This window comes from Mastigoproctus giganteus, chromosome 12 (genome assembly GCF_048544385.1).
Source record: "Mastigoproctus giganteus isolate SK-2022 chromosome 12, ASM4854438v1, whole genome shotgun sequence".
Classification (NCBI taxonomy): Eukaryota; Metazoa; Arthropoda; class Arachnida; order Uropygi; family Thelyphonidae; genus Mastigoproctus; species Mastigoproctus giganteus.
This window is the reverse complement of record NC_143586.1, coordinates 56,315,389-56,328,210: the sequence shown is the minus strand read 5'-3', so window position 1 is coordinate 56,328,210 and position 12,822 is coordinate 56,315,389. Positions and strand designations below refer to the sequence as shown.

The following is a 12,822-nucleotide window of genomic DNA, read 5'->3' as shown; positions in this document are numbered from 1 at the left end:
GGACTAGAGGGTACAATAACCAAGATGTTGATGTTACGTATTAATCAAAGAGTTTACATGGAAAAGAAAATTAAATTATATTTAGATATCTGTGGATTTCTGAGACCTGTGCCCTTGTAGGATCGCTTACAGCAACTATTTCATTTAAACGTTTCTTTTATTATTCCCAATATATCACCTGAAGCTTCAGAACGAGATAAACATCGTGGAAATCGTTATCTACGAGCATCTACGTAGTTTCTACACGGATCTTGTGATAGAAATATTCTTTTACACTTGCTCTGGCAGAAATTCAATCCATCCTAAAGATCAAAACCCTGTTTAGCACACTTTGAAGTCGTTTAACTTTGAATTTTGGGATTTCCAAGTTTTATTGCAGAGGTAGTAGTTCTTAAGCTATAACCACGCACTATTTTTGTCCATTAGACTCAACTGAAGTTCGTGCTAACAGTTTAATATCTTTCGGCACAACATTAAAACTGCTAGAGAAATTCTCTTGATTGCACGATATCTTAAAATTTTATTTTTCAATGTCGCAAAGTAAAGAAAGTGGAATGATATGTTTTAATGAACAGAACACGAGTGTTCGAGGTATTTTAATGTTCTAAAGCTTCTTTAAGGAGCTCGAACATTATGAAATAAGAAATGTTTTTAAATATTTTGTATTTTATTAATCCTGTTTTTAATTTTTTTATCTTTTAAAGATTAGTTAAATTATTTCATGGATAAACCGAATGCGCTTTCAAATGTTTGGTTATTTTTGCCCACCAGCTATCACAAACTACATAACGTCTTAAACGGAAGACAGATAGACTTATTCTGTAGAGTCTGAATGGCTAAACCCTTTGAAAACAGAGTCAATATATATGATAATTTTGTAAGAGATATTCAGATCTTCGCGAAGTCCCAAGGTATGCGATTAGAACACAAGCACACATCTTTAATTCGTTTTCTTCACTGAAGTTCCATAAAGAATGCATGGGTCCAATGCACACTTGAAGGATTCTTCCAGTATGGTAATTGTTTAGTCGTTGGTAAGAAGATACTTTTTTTTTTAGACATTGTGTAATTCAGTTAAATTTCGAAAGGTCCACAACGTTATAGATTACTTTCTAAGTGGCGGAAGTTATTTTAAGACTATTTGTAGGTATGGCATTTGGGAAGATTTACAGGAGAAAGATCCTAGAATTAATTATAGGAGTAAGTTGTTTCAATTCTTTTCAGAATATCCGAGAAACATCGAATATTCAGGCCTTTATAGCAGCGGGACCACCATGTCATCGTTCTTCTCAAGCAAATCGGTCCTCTCTGTCGTATTTGTGGCCCTTTTGTGGACCGCGTGGCCTGTGATTGGATACTCCTGGGAAACGGCTGGATGCCACAAAGTTGGTAAGGCACGTTCTCTTTTTCGATTATTCTGCCACGCAGTTCATTTACTGTATAGTTTAGTGTGCAGCATGTTCATTTAAAACTCAATAAATAATTGAAATACTTTAACCATTAATGTACTACACACAAAGGTATTAACTATTAATTGGTCCCACCCAGAATTTTGTAACTAATCTATCCGCCGCTTATTTTATTCCTAATGTTTAAGTTGATGTTGACTTCAACGGTACACAACTTCCTTTGTTTCGCCATAATATATACAAGAGTAGGAGATAAGATTAATCAATGCCATCTGAAATTGATTATGTCACTTAACAGCTTCCAAAGATAAGGAACGTGTCCATAGCTCGCCAGCCACTCATTAAGAAGTACGCGAAGAAATACATGTAAATTTTTAATGTATTAATCAATAATTGTATTTTAATCAATAAAATTCATCAATTTATGCATTGAAAGAAATCAATGAAGACAATGATCATGTAATGCCAAAATTTGGCAACACCCTTTTAGGCACGACCAGACATACCAAGGTCTCGCGACACCAATTTTGGAAAGCTCTTTTTCTCTGTCTAGTCTTTCCCAAGAGTACATCAGATTTCATTCTATTAATGTAAAGCAAAACATAAAGTATTAACTGATTCATTAATGCAGCACTGGCACCCAGTTAAAATCTCTGCCTAATTAATCTAACTTAGGATTAAGGAAATGTCATCCCATACCTTATAATCTTGGACTCACTAATGATGTTAATCTTCCCGATTTAATTTGCAGTGCTCAACACCGATAAATCTTGATTGGTTGATTAGGGACACGAGAATTCTTGTAAAAACCGTGCCCAAAACTTATTAAACTCATTAAGGTAATATCATAAGCGGTGGTTTTTAATGACATTTTAAACTTTGGCTTCGGTCAGATAATTTACAATTCCATAATGCTGTTATAAAGATATTAATTTTCTTCAAAGTACGTCTCTGTTTGTGATTGTAGACTGAATATATTCAGCAATGTAATTAGCTTGTAAGACTACGATTTCTATGACATGATTTATAGAATAATCTCCATAAACTGACGGTATACTTTGTCCTATATATGTAATTAATTTCATAAGTCTAATTCTCTCTCTCAGAAAGAGGCTCAACTTAAAGGTCCCTTGAGGTTAGGAAAAATAAGTCCTAAATAAATCTTTGCAGCGTAAATATTTTTTGCCTGTCTGTTCATAGAGTGGAAAGAACCAGAGAAATCGAAGAGATGTGCGCATTTTCAAAGTATTCATATTTAGTGTTAAGATTGACAGATAAATGTGCAGAACAATTTTTCCAAACTGCAAAAAAATGCAGCGTGGGCATTTCGACGTCCATCACCTGTTTGGAAAGATTTGGGTCCAAATCTTAAGATTAGATTAAGATGTACATGTCCCTCGCGAGTAGCACAGTGCATGATTATAGGGTGGAAAAACGCCCGGGTTCGAATTCAATCAATGAAGCGAGGAATTTTTATGGACTTTTTTCACAACGTGGCTGGGTTTGTCGGCCACAAGCGAGGAGATCTGTTGCGAGGATCTGTCCAGTGACTGAGCAGTTTTAAATCATACAAAGCCCTACGAATTTCAAGCGACTCTAGTCCTAAGTGATTGCATTGCTGGTTGTTGAATGTTCTGCATAGAACATTGGCCAATGTTTTATCCTGTCTGACCAAACGACTTTAATGGCACATTAGCAGCTGTGGTCATAATTTTCCAAATCAAAATTAAGCTAATACGAAAGTATTGGTCAGCCTATAAACTAAACGATAGGTCAGGTATTCGGATCGATGGAAAAAACATCCTTGCAAAATTGTCTATTACATCCCTCTTGGTTGTCAGGAAGCGTATTAACCATTGTATAATTATGGGTAAAATGTTTTCAGGTGTTACTTTCAGCGATGATAAAAGTTGATTCAACTATAAAGTGTTCGGAGTTTCAACTAAATTTTAAGTGGGAATCTTAAGTAAATGTTGATCCTCGTCGGATAGACTCCGATATAAAAATTAAAAAAAGAAAAATAGATTTTAAGGTTGCGTATGCAAATACGAGGGCTGTTCAATACAGAATGATCATAATTTTTCATGAAGAACCGTACTGCTTGCTATTTCTTGCTGAGCTGTAGAATTTAAGACCGGACCAAACCAAGCTGCATCACATAGCGACTATGCAGTTGACTCGTGCGCATGTGTGACTTTGGATTTCGGTCAAGTTTATGCTTGTTCTGTGTCGCCTACGTAACAATGGATGTAACACGCGAGGAATAGTATGCTGCTCTCAAATTTCGTGTCCTTCTTGAGAAAACACCAGCTGAAGCGTATGAAATGTCAAATGAGACTTATGGTGAATCTACGCTTCCATATAACACAGCTCGCAGGTGCTTTAAAATGTTTAAAGATGGACGTTGATTCAATCACAAAAATCGGCGCTCCTGGAGTTCCATCCAAGTGTTTATGGTTTCTTTCACCACAGAAACCATAAACGCTGCTTCTGTAATCGTGAGAGAAGTTCATCGTATAAAAGTAAAGCAACTGGTAGAGATGTTAATGTCGGTAGGAAACACGCATGGTATTTTCCATGGGCATTTGCATATGATACGTGATTGTGCATGCTGTGTTCTAAGACTATTCGCGCCTAAGCAACAGCAAGTTGGTATGGAGCTTTCTTAGGAACTGCAACGCATGATTACTGAAGATGGTGCAGTTCTGCCCAAAGTGATAACGGCGGATGAGACATGGCTTCATTATTTCCGCCCAGAGAGTATGCTGTTGTAAGTTTCAAATTCTGAATTAATAGTTTGAATTCAGTGCCGGTCCTTCTGGGGGGGGGGAGGGGGTGTAATTGATGCAATGCACAAGCCTCCCACGGACTAAGGCCCCTCTCTTACTCCCTGTAAGGAGAAATCCGACTTGCTGTCGTTTTCGGGTCCTTGAACACTAGGACCGGCGATTTCTACTAAAAAAAATTTAGACTTTTAACTGCATTTCATATAACTGATAGACGGATTACGAAGTCTTTGTAAGAGATTAAATTTAAGAAAACTGGTTGGAATTGCTGGAAGATAAAAAATTAACTTCAGTAGAAATGAAATGCTTGATGTAATTATAAAGATTGGATGGTATTCATATTTTTGTTTCATAACTGCAGAGTTTTGCTGCTTTTCTGAATATTTAATAAACCGCATAAACCAGATAAGTTTTATATATAATTAAAATGTTCCTGTCTGAAGAAAACCATGAGTTATTCCTTAAGAAAGGTAATCAGAATGTAAAGTCTGATGTCACGTAATGAATACCTTCAGTCGATTGACAAAAAACAGAATTGTTGACAATAATAACGGACCACGCCACAGTTTTATAATCAATACTCACCTGAATTCATTTGAATGTTTGAATGAATAGTTAAAGGATTTTGATTATTAAAGAGTTATTATTCTCTTCGTATTTTTCAGAGATAGTGAGAGAGTATAATGATGAAGTTCCTTACTTGTTCTTTTCAACCCGAGTCCATAAAATCTACTCCCCCCCCAAAAATTCCATCAATTGTGAATGTGAGTTTAAAAAAAAATCACAGAATAAAATTTAATGTCTTATTTATTCTAAGAAATATCGTTTTTCCCTTGTGTAAACACTCAGGCCTAATTTTAAAATGAAGAGTTAGAAATACCTTATTAATTTTCGTCATTTTATTTCTAATAACATGAAAAGCATGGCTTTCGTCGTAGGTGGTCAAACTTTTACAGTTTTTTCTTAATTATTTCTTTATTTTAGTGTGTAAAATAAAGTGTGTACATTAGTGTGTACCTGTAAACTGTGTCGATGTCCATATCGATCATGTGAACCATTGGATTGGTTTTCCTCCAACCTTATTGATGTCAATGTACGAAGAATGGTCATCTTCCCCACACTAGGTGGAAAAGACCCGAGTTCGAGTCCTGTCGATGACGTGAGGAATTGTTATGGGCCTTTTTCACAACGTGACTGAGGTAGTCTGTCTCTGGTGAGGATATCATGGTTTTCCTCCCGGAAAGTCGGGTTTTTCATCCAGGAAATAGAAAATCGACCTCAGAACACACAATTTACAGACAGTATACATGGAGCAATATGGATTTAGTCGCTGATGCTTCTAAAACTCAACTACAACAACATCTTAACCATTTTCTTCAAGGATCCACAACTATCCGTAAGTTTTTTGGCCTACCTGACACTGTGGGCATACCTACATCGTGCTTGTTCTTCCATCTTTTCAATATCTGAAATGTAAACTCAGTTGTGTAACTTGTTTTCCTCTGTCCACCCGGAAAATATTTATCGACACACGATTTATTTTTCGTGACCAAAAATTTTTAATTGTTTTCCCATGCATTTTAATTATCTATCCTGTAGCACGTATAATATTTCAATAAAACTCATTTAAATAACACGACTTTTAATGTAACCCATGGGGGTACATTAAAAGTCAGGTTAATGATACACGTTATTTCTTTTCGAATCTTTAAACCAAGTGGAAGATACTCGTATTTCTTACTGGTATGTTCAAATGAGTTTCAATCTTAATTAAATTTTTGATTGTGAAATAAGCTAGAATTTAATTGGATGCACATTATTTTGGGTTTCGTATGTTATATGTCTTTGGAAAATAAAAGAAAACTCGATAGAGAAACAAAACATACAGAGAGAGAGAGGGGGGAAGATAAAAGACTGGTGGAACGAGATATAGCTAGACAGTTAGCAATAGATGCACTGTATACGGATGGGGAAGGAAACGTGTCAAATAAAGCAGAAATGGAAGAGCTAACAAGTTTCCAAGAGTGATGGGATGGCGCAGACATGGCTTTAATGATCTATTCAGTAGTAGTGATCAGCTGGGGGAAGAAGGGGAGGTCTAGGAACAGTTGGGAACGATACTTCCCGCATGTTATTTGCAGGAAATAGCCCCGAATCAACGTTGCTCAGTTAGATAGTGTTCGTATATCAGATAAACAGTGTTGTTGTCTAATGCGGGTTGCTACTCTATAGGCGTGGAGTCACAATGTTCCTGGAAGTTCCTTCAAGTAACAGTATCTGCTATTTTTGCTGTTTCTTCGACTTGTTTAATTAGCTGGTTTGTTTTGTTTACTGTTGACCAGGTAGTGATTACTACGGCTACTACCTAGTGAGTTGGTTGAATTGAGCGATTCTGAGATCTCTGCAATTATTGGTCTGTTTGTTGTCTTTTGTGGAATCGATTCATTTCCGTTTTTCTATAGTTATGCAACGATATTGAGGTCTGTTAAAATTTGAAGGATTTGTTGATTCGTTTTTTAGTTGTGTAAAACAGAGAGAATGCTCTTATTTTTAGTGGATAAATTTTCACCATTTGGGAACATCATAGTTGAATGAAATTGTCACTCGCTGCCTCTTTTTGTTTGAGTTTCAATTCGGTTTATTTGGTAAATGAGGACTTATTGATTCTTTTAAAATATAGCAGCAGAAGTCGGTCTTTGGTCGAAATGTTGGTTTTTTTTGACATTTTTTTCGCTTCTTCAATCCAAACCAGCATTGGAATACACCCAGTTTAAAGACATACATCGATGCTTTGTGGTCAGAGTTCTTAGTGATAATCAAAAACAACCTAACCAACTTTGCATATAATACGGGATTGCGTTCCTGTCCACTTTTATTTCTGTGACAACTCGCCATCAAATTCAAAGTCAAAATGAGTTGCGTTTACGATCATACTCCCACGCTTTTATTGTAAGAAAAATAAAAATCGAGTAAAAGGAAAGTTTACTTATTATCAAAAGGAAATTTAAATAGGATATGTATTTTAGAAAATTTAAACATAGGACGATAAATAGAAATGTGGGTGCAATATAGATATATTATGGACCCATCTAATTTGGCAACAGAATATTCATTTGAAAAAATATTTTTTTTCTACTAAGGAATTAAAATCAGGGTTTATAATTACAAGAGAATTTTTATAGGGAGGGTGCGGTTACTGGGTTCCTCTGATTAACCAATCAGAGATCAGTCTCTCTTATGGCGTCAGCTCCCTTCCCTTTGTCTCCTGAAGATTCTGGTCATTGAGATGAATAGTGCAAGTTACTAAGGGACTGGCAGAGGTTCCTGAACGCGATGCTATTAACAAAGGTAATGATAACGGTGTATTAATTGATTATTATTTTTTTTGGCGTTTTGTTTGCTATTCCGTCACATAATGGAAATGTTGAAAGAGTATTTTCAGAAATAATGACACATTCAGATGGATGTGTCATTATGTACAAGGATTTTTATAAAATGATCAAAGTGAAAATATGATCAGGGTAGAAGTTCAATAAAATGTATGAGTAAAAATCTTTGGTTTCTGATTCGCTTTATTAAAATACTGCTTAATTATTCCTAAAGTATATTAATGTAAATATTTTTACGATGTATTAAACCATACTTTTATAAATTTCGTTTTCATTTTTAGAACACATATTACCCGAAAATGGCGAAGCTCACATTGGCTTCCTTTGATTGTTCTGGATTTTAGGCTTTAAAGCTCATCTCTGTGCCTCTTGTCGCCAACGGCATCTAGTCACGCTACACTACACAGTCCAAATCATATTTGAACTTAGTCTCCTGGTTGTCAGCGATGAAATCACGAATGCAGCCGTCTTTTGTGCCCTGTGGACAATTCTGTCTTATCTACATTATGGCAACTCTTTGGTGAGAGCCTTTGCATTGGCATAACACAAAGTGCGATCAGTACAACAGTAGTTTAAAGAGTAATGTATCTAGATATGAATCCAATTAAACAACTTTAGGTTGTTTCGGAACAACCGTTGAGAGCTTGAATCAGATTTCCTACTTTTTGGGGAGTCTTCAGCTTTAAGGGAGCAGTGGAAAAAGATTCCAGTTTACACATGGCAAAACCTAGTTGAAAGTCCCCCAGAGGGTTATTGATGTCACTAAAGCTCATGGAAGAGTCATGAGCATTATTAAAATGTATTTTTTTCTAACCAGTTGTTTTTTCATTTAGTATTCCGATACATCTTCGAGTATAGTGTGTGTGGCAAATGCTTTTAACAGATAGGTGCAATCATTCGAAGTAATCTAGACGCTTTTGATCACCTTAAGGCTGTTTTCCAGTTCATCTGTTGGTTCTTTCTTCTTGTAGCAGTAAAAGGATTTCTAAGAACAAAGATTTTGCAGTTTATTTCCCTTTTTTCAGCTCTCCATATCACGCATCCAAAATGCATAGCATTTTTATCAAAGCGGATTGTCGTTTAGTACAATGGGATTCTTTGACGTTTTCATCAAAGCGAATTTCTGTTTCTGACACTTTCCTGCCAGTTGCATCATCTGTTTGTCACGATGCTGTGTCCAGGAGGCATTAAATATCGTGTTGGTTTCTTTGCTGCCTCACAACACTTCAGAATACGATTTTAAGATCGAAATGTGGAATGTTTGGAATTCTGAGTTTTAAGCAAATGACACGCAGATAAAGCTATTGCTTGCTTACTGACTAGATACAGTTTGGGTGACGCATTACAAAAGAAAAAAAAAAGGGAAGAAAGAAAACGCCTTCTAAATTTCGTAGACGTCAAAGAGGCTGTTTTAATCTGTGGAAGTGATTTTTTAAACGTTTCCTTTTGTTCGTGGTGCTATCTAGCGACGAAACTAATCGATATCACTTTAATGCTATTTTTGAAAGTTTCCGGTAATGAAATAATGGTGCCGTTTACACATAAACTTATTGCTTATCTAACTAGAGTCGGCATTTGTCGTACTGTTTCATTTTTGATTTTTTTTCTTGTGTTTTATTATCAATAGACACCAGGGATTTCACAGACATCTTTTTGATTTATTTTGAAGATATTAGTAAACCTTTAGACCTCTGGTCTCACTCCGAATTCGTTTTGAAACCGTCTGCAAAATCTATTCAAGATTACGCTTTAGATACGCAATTTTAGATATTTCCAAACTGTTCTGACCATCTTTTATAACATGTGGGCCTCAATTTTCCCCTCGATTCAGTACCTGAAAACAATGGAAACAGTTTGTTTATGTAATTGTGAATGGTTACAGAGCTATGGATGAATTTTAAAAAAATGGCTGCAGTTTTCGATTGTAATAAATAATAAAAATAAATAAAGTCAGCAAACATGCACCTAGTATGAATAAACATTTTAGTAGTTATGTCTGCTTATTCTTATTTATTATTATTTTTTATTTTTACCATTCAAAACTACAGCCATTTGTTTAAAATTCAAACAGCCATAACTCCATAACAGTTTGGGAATCGCACATATGTTTATATAAATTTTTTCTTGTTTCCAGGTCTTGAATCGAGCCTAAAAGTACAGCCCACACTTTCTTAAACACCCTGTATAAACGTCTGTTGTTGGTACAACCGTAACCAAGAAGTCAAAATACAGAGTTTTGAAACTACTTATTATTACTTTTTAAATTTTAAATGTATATTTTTAAAATTAACGACGTGTCGTGTTACTTTAAACTTGTAAAAATCATAAAAACCTTTCATTTCCATCTTGACGTGAAGGGAAGAAATATTATAGACTTCTTATTGAGTTAGTCAATCTCAGGCGAGGACTGCATGCCATTTTTTATCTTAGAAATTCAGGTTTTTCATCTCAAACGTAAACACTGACTGACTACAGAACACGCATCGTACGACTACCATATTCTGACAACTCGCTTCAAATTCTAAGAAGCCTAATTCTACCTTGATGTAAATGTTAGGATTCTTGACTTCTACCTTCATTTCACAATATAACGAGTATTTGGACATGTCTTATGGCAAAACAGTTTTGTTTTCATTTGCTTCATCCTCTTGTTAGTATTATTATAAAGTTAAAAATAGGAATATTACGTATTTCAAATATACGCTGACTGCCCAAAAATTTAGAAACCATTCAATATCTACTAGGGCCACCTTCTGCTCGGATTGCAGCCTATACACGTCGCAGCATAGATTCCATTAGGTGTCTGAGGGAACCTAGCTCCAATTTTGACCATTCTTCCATCAAGATATTTGTAAGCTGTTGTGTGATCGGTAGAGAACAGTGAAGCTGACCTGCCCTTTCCAGTATATCTCAGACGTTCTCAACTCGATTCAGATTTGGAGAATTTGTCTTCTTGAAAGAATCCATCGCAACCCTGGTAAAAATGAACCATTGCAGGGTGGCGTTTGTCCGATACGACGGAAAGGTATTCATTGTACTTAACACGACCTTCTAACGGCATGAGCGGGCCCAGTCCGTACCAACAGAGCATACTTCATACCATGATACCACCTCCAACTGCTTGAGCGGTAGACATGAGACTGGATGTATGGCTTCATGAGATTTACACCACACTTTCACCTTATAATTGGTGCAAAAAAAAGTGTAAATCGAGATTCATCAGACCATACGATCTTCTCCCACTTTTCCCACAGTCCAGTTGTAATACGCCAATTGTTAAAAAAAAAAGGTTCCTAATTTTTTGGCCAGTGAGTGAATAATATAAACTTATTTTAAAGCTCAAAAAAGAAAAAAAAAGGAGTTTCCTCAATGTCGAACAAACATTACTGGATTACCCAGAACCAACCATAACGTAGATAACTATTATTGTGCTTAAGTAACACTGATTAACTTGGAAACGAAAAACTAATCTATTTAATTAGTTTTTAAGGAGTTTTTTTTAATTCGGAGTCCTTAATTAAGAAGTGTGCCTGGCTCTCCTAATCAAATAAAGGCCATTAGTAAATTCATATGATAATTTATGCCTTTCCGATTACGGCCTTTCAAGGTGAAAATTAGTACCCGATGCCGCTCTGTTCTCCTGTAGGCTAAATCCTTCTTTTCAAGATACATTTGTTCGGTATCTTCTGAAAATGAAAGAGCATAATTTTAAGCTTTGTGAAGGGATTTCAGCTACTTTGGACACGCAGTGTACATATCTATAATTACGCTTCTTTAAAATGTCTCGAAAATTTTAAAGTAGTGAAAATGAGGAGCGAATATTATCTCTGTCTAAAGCATTGGAAGTTTTCTGTGGAAGATTTTAAGAGTTTCGTCGTGTAACCAAATATCTCTGTTTGCTTTGCTAGAATAAAGAGACCCTCTAACTGAGGGATCACTTTTATGTAGCGAAGCTATGGTTATTACGAAGTTATTTTTATTCTCTTAATTAAAATTTACTCTTTCGTCGGAATGCGAATCATTGCTTATGTTACTTAATTCTCTTAATCTCCTTAAATCCCTCTCCCGAATATATAACCTCTTGTAGGTTATTAAGGTTTTACCATCGGTGTTTACTTGACTGGCAACATTCTACGAAGTAGAAACTCATCAGTAGCATATTACGTTAGTTCCTGTTTTGCTGCTGTCAGGCATGCAATGTGCATCTATTTGGGTTTGAAAATTCTATTAGCCCGTCTCTGTCTTATTCCATTAATCTAGCACACAATTTGATAATCGTGAATATCTAAATATGACATTCACTATCCATTGAGTTTTGTGTAAGTCACCCACGATCAAAACACCATTACTCACTTGATTAAATGTTGGCCGAGTGAAAATGCCAAAGTTCGCGTTGTTGATGTTGGGAATAGCGACAGAAAGGCTACTGAGGCCAAATTATGTCTGTTCACAGTTTATTTGAATGATCATATCGTTTGAGATGTTAAATTATATGTTCCTGTACAGACCAATATATTTTAAATAAATTAAAAGTTGTTCTATATTTGCTTCTTTTGCCAAGAAGTGGGATAAATCGTGTGAGATGGTCAACTTGGAGGGATACTAATAAGTGTTTGATCGAATGGTTGAATGTAAGGGACGGTCAACCAGAAAATGACGAACCATAAGTTGACTGTGACAGGATGAGCACTGGGGTGGGTTTTCTCCCGATAATAAGGGATGAGTGTGTCCAATTCTGAGTCTTGCCAATACTACTTCCTCTCGTCTGTTTCGTCGGAAGCCAGAGAGCCACAGCTTTGGATCTTGTTTTATTTGGTAAAGTTTATTGTTGGTGTTACATTTCCTGATCTGAGACCAATTGTCATAGCATGTTTCGAATGATAGACTTATAGTCAGTGCAAGGAACCTGAGGATGTTGTGAGAGTTGTTGTTATTGGAGCATCAGCAACTAGGGCCACGTTGTTCCATGTATACTGTCTGTAAATTGCGAGTGTTCTGTAGTCGATTTTCTGTTTGCCGGACGAAAAACCCGAGTTTCCGGAAGAAAAATCAATGCTCCCTTCGCCTGAGACCGACTATCTCAGCCACGTTGTGAAAAAGGCCCATAAAATTCCTCACGTCATCGAAGGGATTCGAGCTTTCAGGAAGCTGGATTTCTTTTTTTAGGAGGATCTGTTCAATAAATCAATAGAAAGTTGCTGGAGAGGCCTTCATCCCGCAGTGGATTGAAAATGGCTG

The 12,822-nt window shown here is 36.0% G+C and overlaps 1 protein-coding gene across 1 annotated transcript in view; it reads left to right on the top strand.

Moving 5' to 3' along the window:
- Positions 1–12,822, top strand: part of LOC150077080 (thyrostimulin alpha-2 subunit-like) — a 163,375-nt gene that overhangs the window by 78,114 nt on the left and 72,439 nt on the right. The window contains exon 2 of the mRNA XM_090386403.1: positions 1,225–1,389. Within this exon, the coding sequence (XP_090242529.1) occupies positions 1,275–1,389 (115 nt within the window). The 5' untranslated portion in view covers positions 1,225–1,274. The remainder of the gene's footprint in view (positions 1–1,224; positions 1,390–12,822) is intronic.